General features: G+C 51.7%; 2 protein-coding genes across 2 annotated transcripts; one reads left to right on the top strand and one right to left on the bottom strand.

The window, feature by feature from the left end:
- Positions 1–13: 13 nt before the first annotated feature.
- SNRNP35 (small nuclear ribonucleoprotein U11/U12 subunit 35) lies at positions 14–1,689 on the top strand. The gene is made up of 2 exons (XM_050318326.1): positions 14–146; positions 612–1,689. Exon 2 carries the CDS (start codon positions 615–617, stop codon positions 1,410–1,412), a length of 798 nt encoding a protein of 265 aa, XP_050174283.1. The 5' UTR covers positions 14–146; positions 612–614; the 3' UTR covers positions 1,413–1,689.
- A 468-nt stretch (positions 1,690–2,157) lies between these two features.
- Positions 2,158–23,820, bottom strand: RILPL1 (Rab interacting lysosomal protein like 1). The gene is given in 8 exon segments (XM_050318321.1): positions 2,158–4,936; positions 10,508–10,600; positions 11,070–11,242; positions 13,439–13,666; positions 15,030–15,148; positions 19,920–20,070; positions 23,265–23,771; positions 23,773–23,820. Coding segments are annotated over 8 exon segments (1,464 nt in total). The 3' UTR covers positions 2,158–4,791.
- Positions 23,821–24,054: the final 234 nt, after the last annotated feature.

A 24,054-nucleotide genomic window follows, 5' to 3' on the forward strand; every position in this document is an offset into this window, starting at 1 on the left:
CTCCCTCCCTCCCTCCCGCCGGCCCGGGCGGCGCTGCCGCGGGCGGAGCGGCCCCTCCCGCCCCCGCCGGGCCCGTGGCCGCGACCCGGCCGCGCTTCCCGCCCTGCCCCTTCCCCTGAGGAGGCACCGCCCGCCCGCCGCTGCCGGTAAGGGACGGGGGGCCCTCGATCAGCCCCGGCAACCGGCACCGAGCCGGGTCCGCAGCGCCCTCCGGGAGCGGGGCTGGGCCGGGGGGACGGGAGCGCTCCGGCCGGGCGGGAGCGGGGAAAGGGGCTGAAATGGAGCCCGGCGGGAGCGGCCGCGGCTGCCCCGGCCCGGAGAACCGGGACAGGAGGGGAGGGGAGAGGCGGCGGCGGGAGCGGGGCTGAGGGGCCTCCTCGGGCTTGGAACGGGCCGGGCCGGGCCCGCGGGCTCCCCGGGGGCGGCTCCGGGCCCCGCCACGGCCCTGCCCAGCCAGGGGCACTCGGGCAGCAGCCACGCGGCCGCTTCAGTAACGTTTGTCTCACTGTGGGTTTTGTGAATGAAGGCACAGCACATCGGGGCTGGGAGCGCTCCTCGCACAGCCTGTGCCTGCTCCTGTGAGCACGGACGATTTGTGTTTGCCCCCGCAGGCCATGGCTGACTGGGCCCCCATAGCCAAGGAGTACGACCCGCTCAAGGCCGGCAGCATCGACGGCACCGATGAGGAGCCCCACGACCGGGCCATCTGGCGGGCCATGCTGGCGCGGTACGTGCCCAACAAGGGAGTCACGGGAGATCCTCACCTCACCCTCTTCGTGGCGAGGCTCAACCTTCAGACCACGGAAGAGAAGCTAAAGGAGGTCTTTTCCCGATACGGAGACATCAGGAAGATCCGTCTGGTTCGGGACCTGGTCACGGGCTTTTCCAAGGGTTACGCCTTCGTTGAGTACAAGGAGGAGCGCGCTCTCCTGAAGGCCCACAGGGACGCCAACAGGCTCGTCATCGACCAGCACGAGATCTTTGTAGACTTTGAGCTGGAAAGGACTCTCAAAGGATGGATCCCCCGCAGGCTCGGAGGTGGCTTTGGAGGCAAAAAGGAATCCGGGCAGCTGCGGTTCGGAGGACGGGACAGACCTTTCCGAAAGCCCATCAATCTGCCGAACGTGAAAAACGATTTCTATGGAGAAGGATCATCGGAGAAAAGGAACTGGAATCGTGAGGGAACGAGGGACTGGAGAACGAGGGACCGGGACCACGAGAGGAGCAGAGACAAGCGCTGGGGGGAGAGGGAGCGCTCGTGGGCTTGGGGCGACGGTGAGAGAGACAGGGACTCCAGAGAGGAGCGGAGCAGAGGGAGGGACAGGAAGGACAGAGACAGGAAGGACAGGGACAGAGACCGGAGCAGGGAGAGAGAGCCCAAGAAGCAAAGAGATGATGATAAGCACAGATAGGTGACCATGAAACGCTCACTCATTGGAAATACAGGAATAGAATAGCAACGAACTAAAGCTTCTGAAAAATGGGCCCCAAAACAGAAGCTGATGGGAATGATTTCATTTTCTTGAAGATGCTGGGACAGGTGAGACCTTTGGTGATGCTGTGTCCTTAACTAGTTCTGCCAGGTGAGAGACAAGCACGTGGCCAATCCATTTTGTACTCATGGGAAGCTGTGGCTCCTTTGTACCCCAGGAATGTGCAGCACAGAGCAGTAAACAGGTCAGAAAATGCCTCATGTTCCTGATGAATCCATGGATGTTCCCTGAGGGATGGTGTCATGGGTAAATGTTGCAGCTGCACCCGCTCTGTTCTCTCCTCTCTGCCAGTGGAGCTCTGCCTTGCACAGGGTTTAAATCCGCTCTGGAAAGTGGGTTTGCTGCTGATTTGGGGAAAGCAGAGGCCAAGCATCTGTTTCAGAGCCAGGATATGTCTGTACAGACACTCATCTCCTTTGGAGAGCTTACAGTGCTTTCTAGAAAGGGCTCTATTGTGTTGTTGTCATCATAAGCCAGACAGGTAACATATTTAAACTATATTTTGTAAGCCTTTTGGACTGCCCTGTCCTAAACCTTGCCCAGTTTGATGCTGTATTTCCATAAAGAGTTGTACACACACAGATCCATGGGCTGCATCCCCAAGAAGGGCTGGTATTAACTTTCCACAGGGGAAAAAAGAGGACACAGCTGTTGCAGAAATAAGTGTTTTTCAGAAATATTTATTAAACTGTTAAAATGATTTACTGTCCAACCAAAAAAAAAATAAAATAAACTAACCCATAAAATGTCTGATCCTGCACTTGGCAGGCAGGATTGTGACACCCCTTACCTGCCACCATCCTGGCCCCTTTTCTAACAGCAGATGTTCCTTGAATACAGAGAACCAACACGTGACAGATCCAAAATCTTCACAAATGCTTCCCTCTGGGCCATCCTTCCCGATGGCACTTGTGGACTCAGCACTTCCAGCACGACAACGAGTGGTTAATGGCAGCAGGTCAGGAGGAACTAACAACGAGGTGTTTGAGGTAATGGGCTGCAGAGATGAGTGGGGGAAGCTTGTCCTGCTTAGTGCTGTGCTTTGATGTTGCTGCAGATCTGGCCTGACAGTGTGCCCAGGGCTCTGGGCTGGGCTTTACTGGGCTCTGGGCCGGGCTTTGCTGCACCAGGAGCACGGCTTAGGCTCGGTCTGTGTGGTTCCATTATCCCAGCTCACTGCTCTCAGCTCCTTTCCAAAGGGATGTGCTTACTCTGGCATTGTTTGGGCTCACTGCACCCCTCCTGGATGTGCCACTCGACTGGACTGTGCCTGGCAGAGGCTCCGCAGGGTCACTCCCAATTCAGCAGCAGGATGGAACTGGACTGGGCTTCTGCTTTTCTCATATGGAAGTGAAGCCAGATCTTGGCAACTTAAGTCTCATTAAATTAGGACACTCCCTCCCATTTAAGAATTGCTGCTGTTCCGTGGGTGTTCCCAAAACACAACCAGGCAAAAGCTCACCTGCCCAATTCCTGTCACTGTGTCTAATGCAGGTGTCTCCTGTAAGGCCACGTGTGCCCCCTGCCCCAGCTGCAGGAGCACCAGGGGGGAACAGTAAACACCTTCCCTGCCTAGAACACATGGAAGATCTGTGTTTGGAATGAAGCAGCTGCAGTCAGGAGCAGAGCAGCACAGAGCCCACACTGCAGGGAACAGTTCCCTGTCAGGCTTTTCACTACAGCCAGGCTGAGAACGCTTTGCTGTGCTCACACACGTCAAAGAATCCAGTCTTGGATAACCCTGTACTAAGAACAACTGGCCTGCACTAAACCCATCCAGGAGTCCTTCAGCAGTTCCTCCTGCACTCAGTACCCAGAGCAGCTGGAGCTTTTCCCCAGCCTGAGCAGTTGTTTCCTATCCCTGGTGCCACTCCTGAGGGGAGGCTCTTCCCAGAGCAGGTGGAGCTGCTGGGGGGGTGGTACCAGCAGCTCCTGGCACTGAACTGCACGAGCAGGAGCTGCCCCTGGCCCTGCCATCACTGGGTGTTCTCAGCAGCAGCCCCAGCACAGAGACCCCTCAGCACAGACCCTCCAGCACACAGAGACCCCTCAGCCCAGGCCTCGCCTTCTCCCACCCTGGGGGGAGCCTGTGGAGTGTGTGGTACAGGGGGGATGCTCTGACATGAGCTGGACACAAGTTATGGAGTTTTAGTGTTCTAAGTCTGACCTCAGTCAGGCCAGGCCTCTCCCAAGCCCAACTGCAGAGCAGATTAAATCCCAGCCCAACTGCAGAGCAGATTAAATCCCAGCCCCCGGCAGTTGGGCTGGCTGGCAAGTTAAGCCCTGTAACAGGGGCTGCCCAGACAGGAGCCAACAGCAGGGGAGCAGCTGCACACAGGATTCACTGCTCTGCCCACAGAGCATTTAGTGTTGAGGTTGGAGTTGGGGCCATCTCCAGGTCAGTGTAACAGCTGAGGACATGCTGCCCTCTGAAGTTGGGCAGTTTTACCTGGACAGGAAACTGGAGTGTGACTTCATTCAAAACCTGTCTGTGGGAAAGCTCCAATTCCTTTCCAGCAGCTGCCTGCTACTCTTGGGGGAGGTGGGAAGTCCCCACTAAGAAGGAAACAATCCAAGAGTTGGGATTCCTCCCTGTGAGCAATTTGTACTCCATTAACACTGCAGAACTCAGGGCAGAACACAAGGCACGCTCACCTCATCCAGGACTCTTCATGCTTTAGGCACTCTAAGCACGAGGGAAATGCACACTCAGTGCCCCTCCCGAGGCTGCTCCAGTTTCTCCCTGGGCCAGGTGGGTTCCCAGGGGCTCCTCCTCAGGGTGCCGATGCCAGCGGCACGGACGGGACACGGCACAGCTCGGGCTGCCACCGAGGGGGTCCGGCTGTCGTGTCCCTCTTGAAAGAAAAATTCTCACAGAAATGAAAAAGCAAACAACCAATAGTGTTAACAACCAGGGTGGAAGAGTCTTTGCCCTGTACTAGATGCTGGACACTGCAAACAAACTTCTAACAGCGGCACGGGTCCTTTTTTGGTTTCGAGAGGCTTGTGTTACTGTAGTTAATGCAAGAACAAGGCCGTGGACTTGTTATTCGGCACAGAACAAGTCATCTAGGAGCTTCCATGTCCCAGGGTGGCAGCAACTCTTACTACAAAGCTTGGGCTCCGTTTGCAGCAAACAGTCCCCAAGGGAACAGCGAGGGATCCCTTTGGGAGGGTCTGGAACAACCCCGAGGTGTGCGAGGCGAAACCAGCGAGGAGCTGCCGCGGTGCTTCACAGGAGCTGCTGGGCACGGCTCTGTCGGATCCACTGCAGCAAACAGGACACTCAGGGCTTCAGTCACAGGTGCTGCAGGGCCTCCTGGCCTTGTTCCATGTAGGAGTCATCCCTACTCGAGTTTGACCATTCCCCAAAAGTCCCCTGGAAGTGGACGTTTCTCTGCGCCGCCTGCAAACGTTTCTTATCGCGGGAGAAGAAGCTAAACCTGCCGGGAGGGGAGGGGAAGGGAGAGAAAAGAAAGGAGAGTGGTTACCACCCTGAAAACACTTCCAACACCCTCCCCCTGGTACACAACAAAACACAGAGCAAAAAAAATCTGTTGCATCTGCAAAAAGTCAAGGCAGAGCAGCCCCCGGGAGCGCGGTCGGGATGTTGTTAGGGATGGAGTCACGGCAGTCTCGAGCAGTTTGGCTGAGGAAGCTTCAGATAAGCTGTAAATGCTGTTGACTCTACAAGGTGCAGGTACCATTCAGGTGTTCATCCCCCCTCCCCAGCCCTCAGGTAAGGAAGCAACACGATACAGGTTAGTTCCTGGGCATGGGTAAAGTGGTATCTTTGCATTAAATCCGTTTATTTGTGGATAGGACATTTTTTTGGAAGGGTGTCAAAGGATCTCATTTGTAAGATAAGAAAAATAAGTCTCCGCATTTTTTTTCCCAGTGTTCAGATTTTGATTCACAGACTTGATTTCCTGCAAAACTAAAGGAATAAAGGCACCAAAGTGCACGGGGGTTTGCAGGATGAGGGCTGAAGAAATGCCCCCGAGCGTGCACGTCATTCCCTGTCCCACGGCCTGGTGCTCGCAGAGAACGACACACAGGAACCAACAGCCACTTCAGCCACCAGCAAACTGCCAGCCACAAACACGGGTGGGAAAATCCTTAGGGTTGTTTTATTGGTGTGGGAGGAAGTTACTGGATTAGGCAAAGTCAGTGTTTGCTGTGAGTTCAGCACGAGGGGTGTTGTTAGTGCAGGGTTTGGGTCTGCTGAGAGATGCAAAAGTTGGGGTTCCAGCTCCCAAAGGACTGACAGGGGCAAAGATTGTTTTGGCTGTGCTGTACCAAGTGTCACACAGCTGGCATCCAGGCCAGGAACTCCTAAAGCTTCCACAGGAAGGGACTGTGCAAATACAAACTCAGCTTTGGCAGGTGGGGGAATATCGGGGCATAAACCTGAGGCTGAGTCCACGCCCCCATCCTCAGTGTCCTCCCTCCTCCCACAGTCCCTTCCACCCCTCCCAGCACCACATCCCAACCATCCCAGCTGATCCCAACCATCCCAGCTGCCTCGTGCAGCCCAGGAAATTCTGCCTTCCAGTCACACAGGAGGCTGCAGTTGTGGCAGAGGAGGTTTAAGGCAGCTTTCCTGGGAAAGCATCCCATCAGATGTGCAGATGGGCATGATGATAATTACTGAGAATATTAAGAATTATTATTTGCTGACTAGAAAGTGATACAGAACACCACACCAGTGCAATGCCAGGCAATTGATGCTGCCAGCAGGACCTGAACTTTTGCATTTCCTGGCTTCAAATGTGCAGCCTTAATGGTGAAGGAAGTCTGTGGCACCTCATTAACCTCACACTCTTCTACCACCTCCATCCCAGGAGCCCCTGAATTCACACCCCTAGGGAATGTCTTCTCAGGGCCAGAGCCACTTCCAGCTGATAAAAGAAGCTTTTAGTGACCAAGGCTTTGTGTGCTCCTGCCTGGGAGCTGTCTGGGAGGCCACACAAAGGACTGCTGTGTTTATGCAGCAAGTTTTAAATGGCAAAGTTCAGTAATTTTTAATTTTATCATGAAATAAGGCAAGAGAAAAATATGGTTGTAAGATCCCTAAAGGGTTCAGCTTTTAAAATTCCTCCTGAAACAATGACAATTGTGTTTATGCCTAGAAAATTCTCCTGGAGGATGTTTGGGAAAAGCCTGTCTGTGTGGAGAGGAAGGGAATTTAAATACTGGAGTACTGCTGTAAATATAAAGTCACTAAAGCAGCAATTCTAAGGCAAAGAGACTTTGCACTGACAATTGTCAGTACATCTTGCAGGGAGAGCCAAGAATTGGATGACAGAATGGGTTATGGAGTGTACACTCTGTTCCAAAATACATAATTAGAGACATAATATACAGGGCAGAGATAGAAAGCCATGGAAGCAACAGCCTGTAATTAAAATTAACACTGGGAATTAATGTAGAAATCAGCCACTCCATTCTGTGACTCCAACTCACTGTAACAAATCATCAGCAACGAGTTTCTCAGAAGGTGAGCACTGGTGAGCACTGGGAGTAGCCACGCTCAGGAAGCAGAATTAAGAGATGCTGGTTAAAACTGCAGATTGCACCACTTTTCCAAGGAATACTGACGGGTTTAGCATGGCAACATTAGGGCAAAAGGGGATAAAAGGTCAATATTGAGGATGAGTTGGGGACTGTGATGAGTGGAGGACTGACTGGTCGTTCTGATGGGCACTTGGATCCTGGGGGATCCCACAGGCACCAGGAGAACGCAACCAGCAGGGAGGGTTAACAGGGGGGCATGCAGGGGGAAACCACAGTACCAAACATTTTTAAACAAAAATATTCCTACAAGGGACACAAGTCTTCTGATGGGCTGCAATGTGGGATCGTCTGGAATCAACCCAGCTGCTACCATGGGCATTATGGCTGTAAAGATCCTGGGCAGGAAAGGACAGACACAGAAGAGGTGAGACCGGAGCGAGGGAAAGAAAAGCATTCCATGAAAAGAGAAAAGGCAAACACGCTACACGGGGTTACTTGGAATTCCAACAGCAGGGACACGGGACGGGGAGAGGCGGATCTGCATCACCCAGGACAGCTCTTCCTGGGGGGAAAACTCTGCTTTAGAGAAACCAGCCATGGTGAGAGTTCCAATTGCTTTGGGAGGTCTAAAAGATACCACTTTTCCTGGTGCGAGGCAGCTGCGACCTGGCTTGGAGTCCATCAGAGTGTCACCACCCCCAGCAGTGCAGAGCAGAGGGAATGCTCACTTCCCAAGAGACAAACAGGCACAGGCACAGTGAAATGGAGGATGAAGGGGGATGTTAAGGACTACAAAACTCTGCTGTGACTACTGGGTGTTCACAGGAAAACGGGGTTACAGAGGACCGGCATCACAGTTCAATTTACAGAAATTGCAGTCGAGAGTTTCAAGTTCAAAACCAGCACTGCAGGTGAAATGTTGAAAGAACCCCCTGAGAAAGCTGGGAGTTAAAGGGCCTGTGTGTCTGTCCCAAAGGAACCTGATGGTTTCACATGCAGGGAGATGCCAACTGCAGGCACTGAGTGCTGAAGGGACACCCTGCAACTGCCCTGCCAGGGACACTGGGGAGCTGCTCACAGCAGGACTGGCTCTTGGTGAGGCTCCAGCACTTGCTGAGCATTATTAGACAATCCATGCAGCTGAGAGAGCTGAGAGCTCTGTGCCCAGACACCCCCCTGCCAGCACCCCTGCACCGTACCTGCAACACCCTCTGCTCCCCTAAGGATTCTCCTCACAGCTTCTCCCTCGGGCCAAATAATTTTTTGAACTGTGGACTAATGTCAGTTAAAGGTTAGGTTGAGATCACGAGAGACATTTCACCTGTGACCAACAGCAGCTGTCCCCAACAATCCCTAACTCCTGCTCTGAGTTAAACCCAAAAACAAACGAGCAAACACCGTTGGATCGTGGGCAGCAGCCAGGATTGCTGTTTTTATGCCATGTGGCACACCCTGAGCTGCAGAACTCACACACACACACACATCAGCTTCGGTAGAGTGGGAGAACAGGGAGAAAACTCCTGGCTGTTTGAGGCATGACATCAGGGACAGACAAGCACGTAGCCTTCAGGAGAGAACAAAAGGGAGTTTTCTCCTCCAAACAGAGGGAGCATTTTTAATCCTTGGGACTTTTCCTCCTCACTAAAGCTTCCTGGTTACATTATTTCATTAAAACTGTCATGTGATGGGGGAGAGACAACTGTAGAAGTCAGTCAGTCTGAGATCAGAACTCAAACGAGCCAACCCAGGAAAAACTGCTGATTTCTGTAACTTGTGCTTTCCTTTCTTTATGGAGAATCACCTGAGCACATCCTGGAGGGCACAGGCTACAATTTACACGTGGTTCATTCCCCCAGACACCGTGTGGGGAAGGGAAAAAGGGCACAGTGCACAGGCAAGGCTAAAACTTCCCCTGAGAGGACCAGCAGGGCCTCCTGTTTTTGTACTTCAGCTTTAATCAGGAAGAAAAGTCTGAAACAGAGGGGGGAAAAAAAAAAACCCACTTTGCTGTGGGAAGGCTCTCTGCACAAAGACAGCAGCACTCCAAGTTTTCACCCCATCTTTAGGCACAGAGGGTTTCTGTGCCTCTGTGTTTGTTCCTCAGGAATCCAGAGGTATCCTGGGGGAAAAGAGCTCTGGAGACACCTCAGAGCAGGCAGGGACTGCAGGACAGGACAGGACAGGACAGGGGCTACACTTGTGTTCTTTGCTTTTCCCAGCAGTGACATTCCCTGTCCTTTTAAAGCCCATCTACAAGGACACCGTTGACAACACACAGAGAGGGGAGATGGGAGAAAATAAACCCACACCAGACAAATCCTGTCCAGACAGGCTGCAAGAATAAGACAAACCTGAAAACTGCTACCACCCTTGCAGATTATTCAGGCAGTTTTCTCTTATTTAATGTGATGGCTACAGGGAGAGAGAGAGAGAGACAGAGCAGGACAGCTAAAGGAAGTCATTCCAGCTTAGGCAGAGTCAAAGCTAATTCCTCCTCACCATGGGCTGTGTCTCACAGCCTCTATTTACATTTTTATGCTGCCTTTGCTTCATCAAAGGCAGTGTTTCAAATCAAACACAAACTGCATGAGCTGAAACCAACCATTCCCCACGAGAGGGTAAGCTTTGAAAAGTACTAAAACAAATGGAAAAGGAAAGAGAAGCTTTACAGTGGAGATCTTGTGTCACAAAGTCGCTATTTTTAGACCATCCCAGTTGCAGAATGAACACTGAGTGTATTTTCTAGTCATGTGAGAGGAAGAGTTCTCTGAGCACAGGCAGAGTTAATAATAATAATAATGATGAAAATAATCAGCAGTGCCCTCCTGACTTCATGGTGTTTTGGGTCAGTCCAGATCTTCCAGTGGAACTTATTGTCACAGGGCTGCTGGAGTCACTAAACAAGGACTGGGGACAGGATGGAATCCTGGATTCTTCTGTGGAATGAAATGCCTGTTCCAAAACCATCTGTGCTGTTAGAAAAGTTACGCTTCCAGGAGCACAAAAATCCAAAGAGTTGTTTGCTGTAAGGTTGGGAGACTTCATCTGGTGTAAATAAATGTACAGGAGGGAGTTTCCACGGACAGATGGACTGGCTAAGCCTGTGATTTCCTAATGGAGTGGGAATTGCCCAGCCCTGGCAGGAGCTTTGGTTTCACAAAACACCTCAGAGGAAGGTGGGGTTCTTTGACACCTCCTCTCCAGGAGAGAATTTGCTCAGCAAACAGAAGGGTTTTGTGCTGTTCCCACAGGGTCTAAAGGCTTTGATCAACAGGGAAATGGGCACAGTGAGCTCATGGGGAAATACAACCCCAGACTGAAAGTTGTCCCAGATCTAGGCACGAGTTTTGGCCAAAGCCAAGTGCTCCTCCAGTGTCTCTCCCACAGACAGTAGGAATGTGGTTATCTTCATTTTAAAAGTCTTTAAAACTGTCCTACCCGTAAGAAACATTTAGTATTTGCAGACTATCCCCAGAAATAGAAAATATGCTACTTACAGTCGTTTGATTCCAGATTCAGGTTGAGTTGAGGGTTTGGGCTGAATTATGGGGGGAGGTTGAGGGGGTCTGGTTTCTTCTTCCATTTCCTCACTTGAAAGAAAGAAAAGGTAATTAATGTTCTCCTTCCAAGCCACTTTAAGGTCTACAATTCAATCTGGGGATGAAGGAATGCAAAAGGATCTGTTCCAAACTCATTCAAATCAACTGGAGATTTTTCTCTTCAGAAAAGCATCAAGAACTGGCTCTCTGTTCAATATTTTCTTCCCATTGTGACAAAGAGAGGAGAAGAGGAATGGATTGAATGAGACATCTAGAATTTTCATTTGAGACCCACTCTTACCCTCATATTTGAAGTTCAAAAGGATTAAATGTTTGTAATCGTTTTTTCCCAAATTTGAGGTTCAAACCAAAGCCATATCCATATCCCTGCAACCTCTACTTAAACCTTTGCAGCAACAAGAGCTTGTTGGGCACTATTTCAGAGCACATTTCTTGTTCCCAGACCTCTCCTCTGGCTCCCCTCTGTATTTCATGCAACAGGAGAGGGGATCTGACCCACCTTTTGTAATACAAAAGCTCCTCTTGAAGTAAAAACACCCTGGATTTCAGCTCGTTCCTCTCGTGAAGGACGTCCCGCAGCTCCTGCAAGGTGAACCTCGGCCGATTGGGATCTTTCAAGTCCAGTGCCATCTTTTCTGACTCTGACAGGCACTCATCATTGTTTGGTTCTGCCTGGGGGAGGTGAAACACGGGCTTTAAATTCATCCTGTGAGTGCAGGTTGGAGGAGTCTGAGGTGTTTATCTAGAGTTTGTTTTTCGTGTTAAAGACTTGCAGCCAAGAGCAGCCCAGGGATCTTATCCCTTGGGGGTTTCCTGTGCACATGTCCAGGCCTGGGCACAGAGTCCAACCTGAGCCACCTCAGAGGGGATAAAGGTTTTCCTGTGGAGAAATTCCTGCCAGAAAGCCCACTGAAAATGTCCAATTTTTGATAAACAAGCCAGTTTAAAGAATTCATTCTTTTAACAAATGGGGTAAATCAAACATCAGCCTTTTACATAAACACTGAAAAAAACCAGCACAGCAAAGGTCATGCAGTTCCTTCCAGCTCCTCCCTCAAAGAGATGGCTCCTTTGGATGCAAACACATCATGTGGAGGGTTAAGTATTTATCCCTCTAATGCCTTCATGTAGAAAGCAGGAATGGTGTCAGCACCAGATGTGGCTACAAAGAGGAACAAAACCGCAGATGAGGGGGTCACACACCCGTCCCCTTCTCTCTCCTTGTCCTCTAAGAAGAGTTCACTGGGAGCTTGGAGGAATTTCATCTCCCACCACCGAGTTTCTGGGGCTCCCAACAAGCCAGACCTTGCTCTGTAGGCACTTGTCTGCACTCCCAGGCCCGTGGGGGTGTTTCCTGGCCCCTCTAGCACTTGCTCAGAACTCTGAGGCACAAAGTGCTTGTGAAAATGTGGATTCCTAACAGTGCAGATAAATGCAGGGCACTCTGTTCCACAGCAGGGCATCTGAAATGTAGCAAAGCCCATCTGAAATGTGCTGCTTTTTGCAAGGACTGATAGAGGCCAGCACAGCAAATCAGAGCTGCCAGCTCAGCCACCAGCTCTCCTTGCAGGATGCAGAGATGGCAGTCTCTGAGCCCCTGGGTGGGATGCAAGCTGGAAATTTGAGGGGCTAAGGATTGAAATTCCTAACCAGTCCATTTTTTTAAGCCTGATCCCACCCTCTTTTTGGGTTGTGTTTGTGGACCAGTTTTGCCATCTACTGATAGGTGGTTTCAGGTTGGTGCAGTGGGAATTCCCACTTGCAGTCCCTGTCCTGCAGGGATGAGGCAGTGGAGTGATGCTCACCTGGGCACTGTTTGACCACCCCTCCATCCAAGCACATTCCTTTGCACAGAACCACAGGGAATAAAGATTGATGCAACCCAACAAGAGCTTTTCCTCCTCTTCACCCCCCAGTTTATGGTCTGAGCTGATGTGTCTTGTTTGGGTTGTGTATTTGCCCCACACCATGACCCAAAGAAGCTATTTTTGCTGGATTTTGCTCCAATCAGCAGGGACTGAGCAGCCAAGGCCAATGTCCTTGACTGAAGCCAACAAGCAATGTCCCTTCAGGAACATTCCAGCTTTCTGCCTGCCACTGCAATTCCTGTCTGAGCTCTGTCCTGGCAGAGGGAGCGGGAACGGCTCTAATTAGAAGAGTTGCCATTGCCACGGAACTGATGAGCTGGGGAGAGGTGAAGAATGAATCCTTTCTCTGCAGACACTGAGGACACTTTCACTCCTGCTGGCTCCAGGCCTGGGCTCCCCAGCCCCATTTACAAAGCTGGGTGTCCTGGCAGAATTAACAGCAATGAAATAACCCTTTTCATCATTAATGCAGTGCTTGCCCAGTTCAGGGACATGTTAACACAACACTGGCTCTCACAGTCCAGGGGGACCAAGGTACCCCCCAGCCTCTGCCTCTGCTTCCTGATGCACATTGTGCCCACTGCCAGTGAGGTGGGTGTTTCACACTCTCTTTTGAGGCAATGATTTGTTCTGATATCTGGCAAATTCTGTGCTCTGGTGGGTGACCCAACGGGTGCAGGATGAGCAGCCAAGTCTAAATGCAGAGCTGTTCCCTCACTGCTGCCTTGTGCTGCCACTCTGCCTTCTGCAGGGCTGGTTCCCTCCTTTAGGAAAGAGGGGTTTGTGCCACTGGATCACCATCCACACTAACAGGGTCCTTCCTGCCCCGTGCAGTGAGTGACATCACTGCTGTCACACCTGAACACAAAGCGCTGTCCTCACGTCCCACCATTGCCCCTGGTGTGCATCAATCCCATTTACCTTTATCCAAAGGGGTACTCGGTATGGAGGCCAAATCCTTTTAAAAACCAGTTTAAAAGTGGTTTAAAGTGCCTCTTACCTTGCCTTCCTCCCCATTGTGGCTCTCCTGGCTGTCCTCACCCTGCAGTTTCTCTCGGAGCTTGCCCAGCTCTGCCCTCAGGGTGCCCATCTCCTGCTCCTTGGTTTGCAGATACGCTTCCAGCTCCACCTTCTGCTCAATCAGGGCCTTCCCCTGCGCCTCCACCACCGTGATCCGGTGCCTCAGGTCGTGGTTAATCTTCATTAACCTGTTCTGCTGCTGCTGAAGCTGCAAAAAAACCCATCAGTGCCAGAGGTTCAGTGTCCCCTCAGCCATCAGCCAGGGTGGCCCAGTCCCAAACATCGTGTTAGAGAAAGAGTGGGTTGGATTTAATCTGGAAAATTCTCCTCAGATTAGTTTGTTAGTATCTAATGACCTGCTACAGTTTCAGTCACCCAAATTTAATTGGTTTCTAGAGGAAAGAGGCATTTTTCCCTCAGGACAGGGAATTCTCCAGCTAAAAGCACATCCATCACTTCTTATAACTCCAAAAAAAGCCAGGTTGAAGGATAGGGTGTCTTATGGAATTCTGGATCAAATCTTAACCCCGAGTAGAAGAGAGACAAGGCAGAGGGATCCTCAGTGTTCAGTTTACAGGCCTTGCTTTGAGCTCTGGGGCTCTCCCAGGCCAGGGTGTGACCTGCTGGGTGTGTGTGGACAGCCCCAATTCCAAGGGCTGCAGCACCTGCAGGAGGCTCTTGGGCAGAGCAGAGGCCACCCAGGCCTGGCCCTCACTAGGGCAGAAGAGCCCCATGGCCTAAGGAGAGGAGGCAGCGTGAGGATGGGAAGCACAATTTGGGTAAGGAGGTCACTGCTCCTAACACAGAAAGTGCCAAGACGTGACGAGATCCCGGAGACACTTCTGAGATTCACCTGAGACTGAACCTGCAACACAAGTCACTGCTGGCTGAGCTCAGGCCCTTTCCTCCCAGCCCCTTCCCACGCAGAGGGAACCCCCACAGTGTCCCTGCAGTGGGGATGTGTGTGTGGGTACCCCCACAGCATCCCTGCAGTGGGAATGTGTCCCCACAGCATCCCTGCAGTGGGGATGTGTGTGTGGGTACCCCCACAGTGTCCCTGCAGTGGGGATGTGTGTGTGGGTACCCCACAGCATCCCTGCAGTGGGGATGTGTGTGTGGGTACCCCCACAGTATCCCTGCAGTGGGGATGTGTGTGTGGGTACCCCCACAGTATCCCTGCAGTGGGGATGTGTGTGTGGGTACCCCCACAGTGTCCCTGCAGTGGGGATGTGTGTGTGGAGTCCCTGCTGCCACTTCTGCACACGGAATGTGCAAAATGCACAGCAGCCCCCTCAGGCAGAGCAGGGATCCCTGGGTGCTGAGTCAGCACTGCCAAAGCTGGGAGAGACATCCAAGCAGCCAGAGGAAATCACCTGCCCTGTTCCCGTGCCAAGAGTCTGGTCCAGGACACATCAGCCTGCCCATTTTGGGCGCTGCAGGGCTCTGTGGACACCTCAGCTGCAGGACTGAGACTGGCACTGCTTCCACTTCTACACTAACTTCAAATTTAAAAGCAGGCTGTGGAAGATGGCTGAGAAAGAAGAGAAATAGGAAGGCCAAGGGCCACTTACAGCCTCTACATCCTCATTTTTAAGTCCGAGTTCCCGGTCCTTTGCTCTGATTTCATCCCTCTGTTTATCAACCACTTCCTTCAGCTTCTTCATGACTTGCCGCTCTCTCTCTGACATCCCTGGTTAAAAAACCAACACAGAAATCAAAGCAAGGACATTTAGGAGCTGCTGAGGCTGAGAACAATACCAGTGTTCAACAACAGGACAGTATTTAGGTAAAGACTCTGGAAGTTGCCTGCTGGTAAAATTACAGAGCTGGTGGAAGATGCTTTAAAGGTTACTTCAAGGGTAACAGAGAACACAGATAACACAATCCACTCCAGAAAGCCACTGCACAGAAACTCCTTGAAAAAGGAACTGGCAGTCCTCAGAAACATTTGTAACAGTGAAGTGCCACTGCTGCACGTTGCTGCCTCAGGAGTTTTACATCAATGTTCACACTGTGCCCCAGGGAGCTCAGTTATCTGTGTGAAAATCTGTGCAATCAGCTGGCCAAGGCCTTGTGAAAATTGTAAAGAAGATGGTCTGGATCCTCAACAAGATGTAAACAACAGTCACTGTGGTGGATGGTGCCTGGATCTAAATCAGCTGAGGAGCACTGGACTAGAAGGATTTTTTTGTTGAAACCCAGTTTTGTGTTGGGTGAAAGCAGAACCTTCAGGGGGTACTGAATCCAGAACAGAAATTCAATCTGAATTATGCTCACATATTTCATCCTCATGTTTTGCCACCATCCTATTGTGTAATGATTCCTATTTAAAACAACTGTACTTGAGAGAAAAATCCTACATGGGATTTCAGGGGTGAAAGATGTTCTGAACGTTGCCAAGAATCCAACACTGATCCTGTCTGAAAATAAATGAAGGGTTACATTAACCTGGAAAAAAACCAAGGAATCATTCTTCCATGTGCCATTATGGATCTGGCACTGCAGTGATGGGCTCCGGGGCAGACACAGAGCAGAGCATTTAACTTGGTGGGATGATGAATCCCCTGCTCTGGCCTTCCCTGACAGTGGCACAGAGACAGGTCTGACAGTCCGAAATTATCTCATAACATCCTTGGAAGATGAAACTCTGTGAGCAGGGCAGTGCCTGCCTGCTCTGGCCAAAGTCCAGCTCAGGCAGGACTCAAATCCAGGGGCTGCTGCTACTTCTATTACCTTTGGCAAAGTATTTTATTATGCAGGTCCTCATCTTCCATTTATGAACTGCAGGTGGTGATAATTCACTCCCCACTCTGGGGTGGCTGGAAAGCCTCTTCCTTTTTAATATATTAAAGCAGTTCCCACATCAGAAATATGCTCTTCCTGCATCAAATGCAACCAGGCAGGTCTAACTTTCTAACAGCAGCTCAGACTTTCTGGTTTTGTTCTTCCCTCACCAGAGAAATCCAGAGTTGCTCCATAAGAGAATTTGGCTGCATTCCTGGAGGAGCTCCAGCTCCCAGGTCAGCTCCAGTGGGATCTGCTGGATAACACAGCAGGGCAGGACAGAGCTCAGACAGGCAGTAACTGCTGGGTGTGCTCTCCTCAGCAGCTCTGGGCTCCCTGTGTACCAGGGAAACAGGGATACAGCAGCTCTGACCCCTCACTGGGGAACTGCACCCAACAGGGAACTGCCCTGCTGGGAAAAGGACTGGTGCTCGTGGCTGGCTGGGAATTTGGTTTGGTTCACAGGGCATGTTCCTGCCAAACCCCAGACAAGAAGTGCCAGTGCCATGGTGTTCTGTTTCTAAGTGTTACACTCTCCTCTCTTTTAATTCTGGGGTATATTTTCCTGCTCTGTTTCTGGACCCTGCTCCTTGTCAGCCCTGTGCTCTGGGTTCTGGTTCTTGGAAGGGTAATTTGGGTTCTCTGCTGTGGTACCAGCTCACTCCCAGCAGGGAGGACAAGGAGGACACGCTGCTGCTCAACTCTCCATTCACACACGGGGCTGGCACGTCACAGTGTCCCCAAAACTCACTGCAGGTTCCTGGATCCACCCACTGCTGCCAGGCCTGAAACATCACCTGTATTCAAAACCAAAACAATGCCCCAACTTTGCCTCGAAGTGGAGGAACTGCAGTGACACTTGAGAGTGGAGGTTTTACCCAGAAGGAGGCAGGACTGGTGAGTGCAGCTCTGTTCATAAGAACTTGTGAGGTGCTTTGAGATCTCCAGATAGCAGGTGCTATTTAAAGAATAAAGGACCATTTCAGTGCTGACTACTTTTCCTCCCACTGGGCTCATTTTTCTCCCTAACACTTGGTAAACCTAAAAAACTTCAATTGTGTGCACAAATCACGATGATTTTTATTTCAATGGGAGGGGAAAGGAAAGGTGGGAAGCGTTTGTGAAACAGTCACATCTCCTTCCATTTCCTCAGGCGCTGGGAAGGAGGAGAGGGAAATCACTAAGTGCCCTAAATGTAAAATAATTATCTCTAAATGATTCAAACTCTAATAACTGCAAGATCTGAAATGGCACACCCAGCCAGCTTCCCCAGGCACATCCTATGAGCAGCTTCCTGTGGATTGCTGGGATCACAGCATTGTTCCAGCAGGAGAAAGGAAAGCAGCCAGGAGGGGAACACCAAGGGAAAAAAGAAAAGAAACTGGGGAAAAAAACCCAAACCAAATGAAAACCAAACAAAACCCCCCGTCGTTTATGCTTAGGGATCTGTTAATGTTGTGTTCACACATCTCACTGCAGGCCAAAGTGCCAGGCAGGGCTCGGGGCACTGCACCACCACCTGAACACCTGGAACAAGTTCAACTCCACTTGGGAAGGGCACTGGAGGTTCTGCAGCACAGGAGGGTCACACAACTGCTGCCTGTCCCCTGCCACAGGCAGGCTGAGCCAGCAGCTCCCTGCTGCACTGACACACAGCCTGCTCGGCCTGTTTGACACACTGGGATCAGCTTTGCTCGTGGCATTTCCCTGGGATATTCCACTCAGTCAGCACCGGCAGGCTCAGCCTGAGCTCGGGAGGAGTCACCTTAATGGGTGGAACAGACTCATCTTCAAGCCCTCCTGTGTGGTTTGTGTTGTTCCTTCCACAGGAACCCTGCTCTGCTCACAGTTTGGATCCTGCACACCCAAATCAGCGGCCTCTGTTGCCTGGGCCAAAAAAACGCGTGGTGAGGAAGCAGGAGCTGCTGCTCCCTGGGGCCAGTGCTGAGGGGAGACACCAGCACAACACTGAACCACGCTGGGAGCACTGCAGTCTGGGCACAGCCAGCCCAGCTGACACAGCCTGCAGCTTGAAAACCTCTCTGGACTCCCCAGGCATCACATCCCAGGGTGGACACTGCCAAAGAGCAGCAGCTCTGCTTGCTGACGCTCCCCAAACAAGTCACTGGAGACAAATCTATCCCTGCTCGTTAATGACGACATTTCCTAAGAGCAAAACAGACCCCGGTAATAAGATCAGGCTGATGTAAATTAACGTGATTTGACTGAAACTGATGATTTTGGTTGAAGACTATCAGCGATCCCAGAATCTGAAGTCTGGAACGGGCTTTATGGGTTTTGTTTGTGTTGTTCTACCCGGGGCAGACACAGTAAAAATAACACGAAAAGCACGTCTGGCATCTGCTTGGCTGGCTGGATGTGAGGAGTGTGGCTATATTTAAATGCAAGCACATGAGCTGCAGTGAGCTAGATGGCCCCTGGAAGGGAAAAAGAAGGAAAAAAAAAAGAAAAGAAAACAAAGGGGAAGCTGGTTCCTTCTAACAAGATGTCAGTCTCCACGGCCCATGACTCACTGCTGCCATTCTGAATTTTAAACGGGACTTTAAAAGCCCGACGTGGAGCTGCTCGTTTGCCACTCGCTGACTCCTAAATTGGAAGTGCTGCATTTGGTTTGTCAAAGTGGTCCTCTTGAGAGGTTCCCCAGTTTTTGCTTTGTGAAGGTTTCCTCCTGCTCTCCCCAGGGCAGGTGAGCAGTGCAGTGCTCAGCCTCGGGGTGACAGCAGGTGCCACTTGCACTCTGTGGGGCAGTTTCCTCCTCCTGCAGCAAACCTGCACTAATCCCAGCCCCTGGTACCTGGAAAGGGACATCCCTTTGTTCCTGGAGCTTTACTGGGGAGGCTGCAGGGGCTCAGCTGGCTGCTCTGTGTTCAGACTGGCTGTCCCTTTGCACTCCCACTCAGGACATCACGGAATGCACTCGGGATCTCGAATTCTGTGCTGGGAACAGCGGAGCAAACAGGAATCTGTTCCTCTGCTCCTGGGAAAGAGCTGCTGGCTGAGCTGGGGGTGGGAGCTGAGCCTGGCAATTGTTTCAGTTGCTGGATGATGAAGTCCCAAAAAACTAAGGGAAGCCTAAAAGCAGGTAAACCAAGTAAAACCAGTGTCTCCTCTCCTGTCAGAATACAGTGATTTCTCCTGGAATATCCCCATGCAGGGACTGAGGCAGTTCAGAGACAGAAATCTTGATGTGCTGCTTTACCAACAGTTCTGAACAGATCAACAGCTGCACTTGTTTCTGTGCACGGTGCTGTGAAATAACCACACTGAATGGATTATTCTGTTTGTATTTAAAAAAAACATAAGCAGGGCTTAAGAGTGGTTTTTTTTTGCAAAGTGAGAACTAAAAAGTGACAGACCAAAAAGTGTATCTAGAGTTTACTTGCAGAGATGCTTCTCAGACAAACAAAAAGCTGTTCAGGCTTTTCTTTCCCTCCTACCTTCACCTCTTACTTATCATGTCTTCAGTGTCATCAAGTATTCAGAGATTTTTCTATTCAGGTAAAAAACTCAACTAAACAAACAAACAAGACTCCAAACCCCAGGCCTGAATTAATCTACAGGGAAAAAAACCACACTAGAGCATCCAGTCAAAATATTTTGATAAGGTATCGCTTTTTATAACAAAGCCAGTATTGAATTTGAAGTGTCAAACTTGCCTTCATGCTTCTGAAACTCCTCTTCTGTGAAATTAATGTCTTTGTGAGACAAGTTTGTCATCAGTTGTTTATTCTCCTCCTGCAGCTGTGCAATTTGGGTGAGAAGGTCCTGTGCTTCCCCTCTCCAGACATCCTCCACCAGCTCTAATTCCTAGAGGGTAGACCAGGACAAGACATTCATATTTTAAAACATGGTAAGAGTCTTTGACTGGACTATTTACAGTAATGATCCTATTATGGAAAACAATAAAATGAGGCTACTTTGAGTGTCTTAGAAGGCATCTGCTTTCCTAATGCCACCATGAGGAACCCAGGCATCCTAGTCCCCTTTTGGGATGTGCTGGATGTAAAGGCACGAGGAGATCGTTCCCGGTGCTGACATTTGTGCCGTGCAAGTTCCCCAAAGGATGCTCCCTGTGCCCTGTTCTGCTGTGAGGACCAGATTAAGGGGGCTGCTGTGTTAGACAACCAAACACCAGCAAACAATCCCCTCCTGCACCCCAAGAAGCAGCTGCAAAGCTGTTCCAGATGCCCCCAACCCAGCCCAGAGTGAGGATCGGGCAGTCGGGGTCAGACGTGCTCATTGTGACCCAGCAGCGTCTCTGCTCTGAGTTTCTGTTATGAAACACGAGTGGAAACCAACGTGTGGGATCTGGTGCAGCAGGGCCAGAGCTCCTGGTGCAGGTGGTAAACACAAGCCCAAACCGTGGGGCTTCCCATGCCAACGGGTCCCTCTGGAATGTCTGAGAGGCATCTGTGTCAGCGGCAGCGGGGCCGGGCAAAGCAGCTCCCATTTGTGGGGACACTCGGTGTCGAGAGCAGCTGTCACCAATCCTCACAGAGGTCAGATTAGGACAGAAGGTAAAAAGGAGTCCTCAAGGAAAATGTAGAGCTTTGCTCGTTCCAAAAGCTTCCCTGTGTTTCAGGCTCCTGCAGTGGGGGGCATTCCCCGCTCCGTGCTCACGTCTGTGCTCCAAACAGAAAGCTCCACGCGGATCCCTGGAGCCAGGCTGAGTCACTGCTGACTCTCACATCCATCCACAGGCCCCTCTCCTACCTAACAACAAAACACATTCACACAACAACCCAGCCAAGCACAGCTCCAGGCTAAAATAAGCTCTGCCAAGAGATTAAAGGACAGCTCTGTGCTTTGAATGCCTGCTCTGATAATGGGAAGTCGTGTTCCCGGTGACTTTGGGGTCCAAATGCCATTTTATCCTGGCATTTATCCCTGTATTGCTGCTGAAACGTTTGCAGAAAACACTGTATGGCAAAGAGACAACGAGTTACATAAAGGTGTGGTAAGCTGTGCAGGTTTAACTATTAAAAAGGACAGAAAATGTCATTAATCACCACCTCTTTTACTTAAAACTATCTCGAGAGAAAGGCAAATCTGTAATGAAACCGATATTGCCAAACACCTGCACTATTTACAGGGATGCTGCCTGTTACAACTGTGGAGCTAAAATAACGCAGTGACCTATTTTAGCAATAAACCAGCACATTCCTCAGCTCTGAGAACACAGACAGAGCCAAACCAGAACGCTCACAAAGCCCCCAAAACACCTCAGCTTGTATCATTTAGGTGTGGCTGCACTGTAAACACACAGCTATCCTACGGCTTGCCCAGGCAAACTTCATCATTTACTGCTCTTGCAGAGCCCGGTGAATTGGAGCGGAGATTAAACTTCTGGCTCCTCATTAGTGGAAGGACCAGCCAGAGAAGGCAGATCCACAGTTGTGCCAGCTCAGGGAACCCCAGGCAGGGGGTGCTGAGCCAGGTTTATGGGCAAAACACATTTGCACTTAAAGTGCTGAAATCTCATAAATTGATGCTTGCAAGTACCACTAAAAGCTTGTCTGGGTGGGGGTTTTTGGAGGCTTTTGGGTCAGAACTGTTTCTCAGTCTGAGTTTTTGTGCTTATCAGCACCTGTCCCGTGAAAGACTCTTCAAATCCTCCCACAGGAAGAGAAATGATGTGACACCACAGTTCTACAGGGACCTGGTGCACCGGGAATCAACTTGATAAAAAAAATACACGTGTGTATCTTGTACTTTTTTGTTGTTAAAATATGGGTCCAGCAAAGTTTCCTGTGGATTGTCTGAACGCTCCCTGAGCCCCTTCAGGACTCGGAGAAGCTGCCAGAGCAGAGGTGTTTGACTGCAGGGAGATCAGCTGACACCTTTAGGAAACTTTTTAACACTTCAGAAACATCCACACAGAACAACTTGTACAATGACTCTGGGGCAGTTCAGTATCCACTTCACTCTGCAGCATTTGGGAAATATCCAACGCCCTTTATCTGTTCTCCAGACCTCCTTCCTTATCAAGGCTTTGTACATTAAAGATCTTTCACCATCCTTTTCAGAGACATTGCCCTGAGACTTCCTCTGCAAAATGCTGCAGGTATTATCCTGAATTTTCTATATGCTAAGTGAAAGTCCCCTAGATTGCTCATTTAAATACATAAAACTTGAATTTATTTAAATTCAAGCCAAATCTTGAAGTTTGGGGTCTCTCTTCCAGAAACTCCCCTGTCTCCTGTTTATTCTGACTCCGTGGGTGGGAGCAGGAATGGCACGAGGCAGCAGGGATGATTTAGCAGTCACTGGAAGAACCATTCCTTTGAATCAGTTATCCCGATGGTTTAAAGATTGGATCTGCCACTGCAGTGACTGGAGCGTGCTGTGCTGCCCCAGGAGGGTAACAGGATATGGGAAATGATCTCCACCTCGGGTTTTCATCGGAGTGGGGTCAGGGAACACCGTGACCTCCCCAGAACAAGCCATCAGAGGATGGAGCAGGAATTTGGGAGAGTGCTCTTCCCTACTCTCCAGCTCTAACACTGCCCTGAAATCGCTTGGTCCTCCATCTCTCTCCTGGGACTTGCCTACCCGATGTGCGTGCCAGGAAAACTAGAGTGCTAAATCATTCCCAGCTCCGGAGGGGAAAGTGTATTCTTGCCAGTGACCTTTCCTGGCCTAGCAGGAAGCAGCACTACCCTCTCGTCAGGAGAGGGGATGGAGCAGGAATCCTAATCGGGCAGACACAAGGGGAAGGAAATGCAGGGACTGGGGAAGGGGAGGAGAATGGGAAGGAGGGAGGAAACTTCCAGGAGGGAAGGAAACACAGAACAACAACACGCCCAAACCCTCAGCGACGCTAAGGCAGCATCGGCCCGCCCGGGCCGTGCCCCGCCCGCTCCCCCCGGCATCCCGGCTCCCTCTTTGTTTTCCCGGCGGCTGCGGGGGGGTTTGGGCGGCTGGGGGGGCTCCCCCCGGCCCGGCTGCGTTCTGCGGGGGCAGCGCTGCCCGCGCCGCGTCCCCGCCACCCCCGCCCGCACCTTCTGGTGCTTGCGCTCCTTCTCGATGCGGTCCATCCTCTCGAGGCGCAGGCGGTCGAGCTCCAGGCGCAGCTCCTCCATCTCGGGGTTGATGTGGTTGCGGCTCACGAGCACCTCCAGGATCTCCAGCACCCGCACCACCTTGGGCATGAGGCGGGCGATGGCCTCGCAGCCGTGCTGGTCGATGACCCGCTCGAACTCCTGCCCCACGGCCGAGGCGATGTCGTACACGTCCATGACCGTCAGCTCCGCCGCGTTCTTCTCCAGCGCGGGCGGGGCCCCGCCGCCGCCGTCCATGGCTCCGCCGGCCCCGCGGCTCCCGCATAGGCGGCGGCGGGGGCGCTCCGGGCGGGGCGGGACGGGATGGGCCCCCCCTGGCAGCCGCTCCCCGGCACGTCCCGCGAACTCCGGGGCGGCGCGGCCGGGGGTGTTTAAACTTGGCCGGGCGGCGCTGGGGGAGCGGCGGCGGGAGGCGGGCGCGGCGTCCCCGCCACCTCCGCCCCGCCGCCCGCGGCCAATGCCCGGCTCGGGGCGGGCCGGGGGCGGCCCCGCGCATGTCCCCGCCGATGTCCCCGCCGATGTCCCCGGTACCGCCGCTTGTCCCCGGTGCCCGCGGATGTCCCCGGTGCCCGCGGCTCCCCCCGCGCCGGACCCGCCGCGCTGAGGAGCCGTGGAAGTCCCTGAGCCGCGGGGCTTTGCTTTCCCCGGGGAGGGAAGCATCGCCAGGCGAGCGGCATCCTTGTGCCGAGCGGCTGCAGCGCCGGGAGGGCTCCTCGTACCGGGCAGAAGA

Source organism: Myiozetetes cayanensis, unplaced genomic scaffold (genome assembly GCF_022539395.1).
Source record: "Myiozetetes cayanensis isolate MyiCay16 unplaced genomic scaffold, myiCay2020 scf21, whole genome shotgun sequence".
NCBI classification, from domain to species: Eukaryota; Metazoa; Chordata; class Aves; order Passeriformes; family Tyrannidae; genus Myiozetetes; species Myiozetetes cayanensis.

Coding starts and splice junctions, on each gene's coding strand:
- SNRNP35 (XM_050318326.1), top strand. CDS start 615: ATGGCTGACTGGGCCCCCATAGCCAAGGAGTACGACCCGCTCAAGGCC.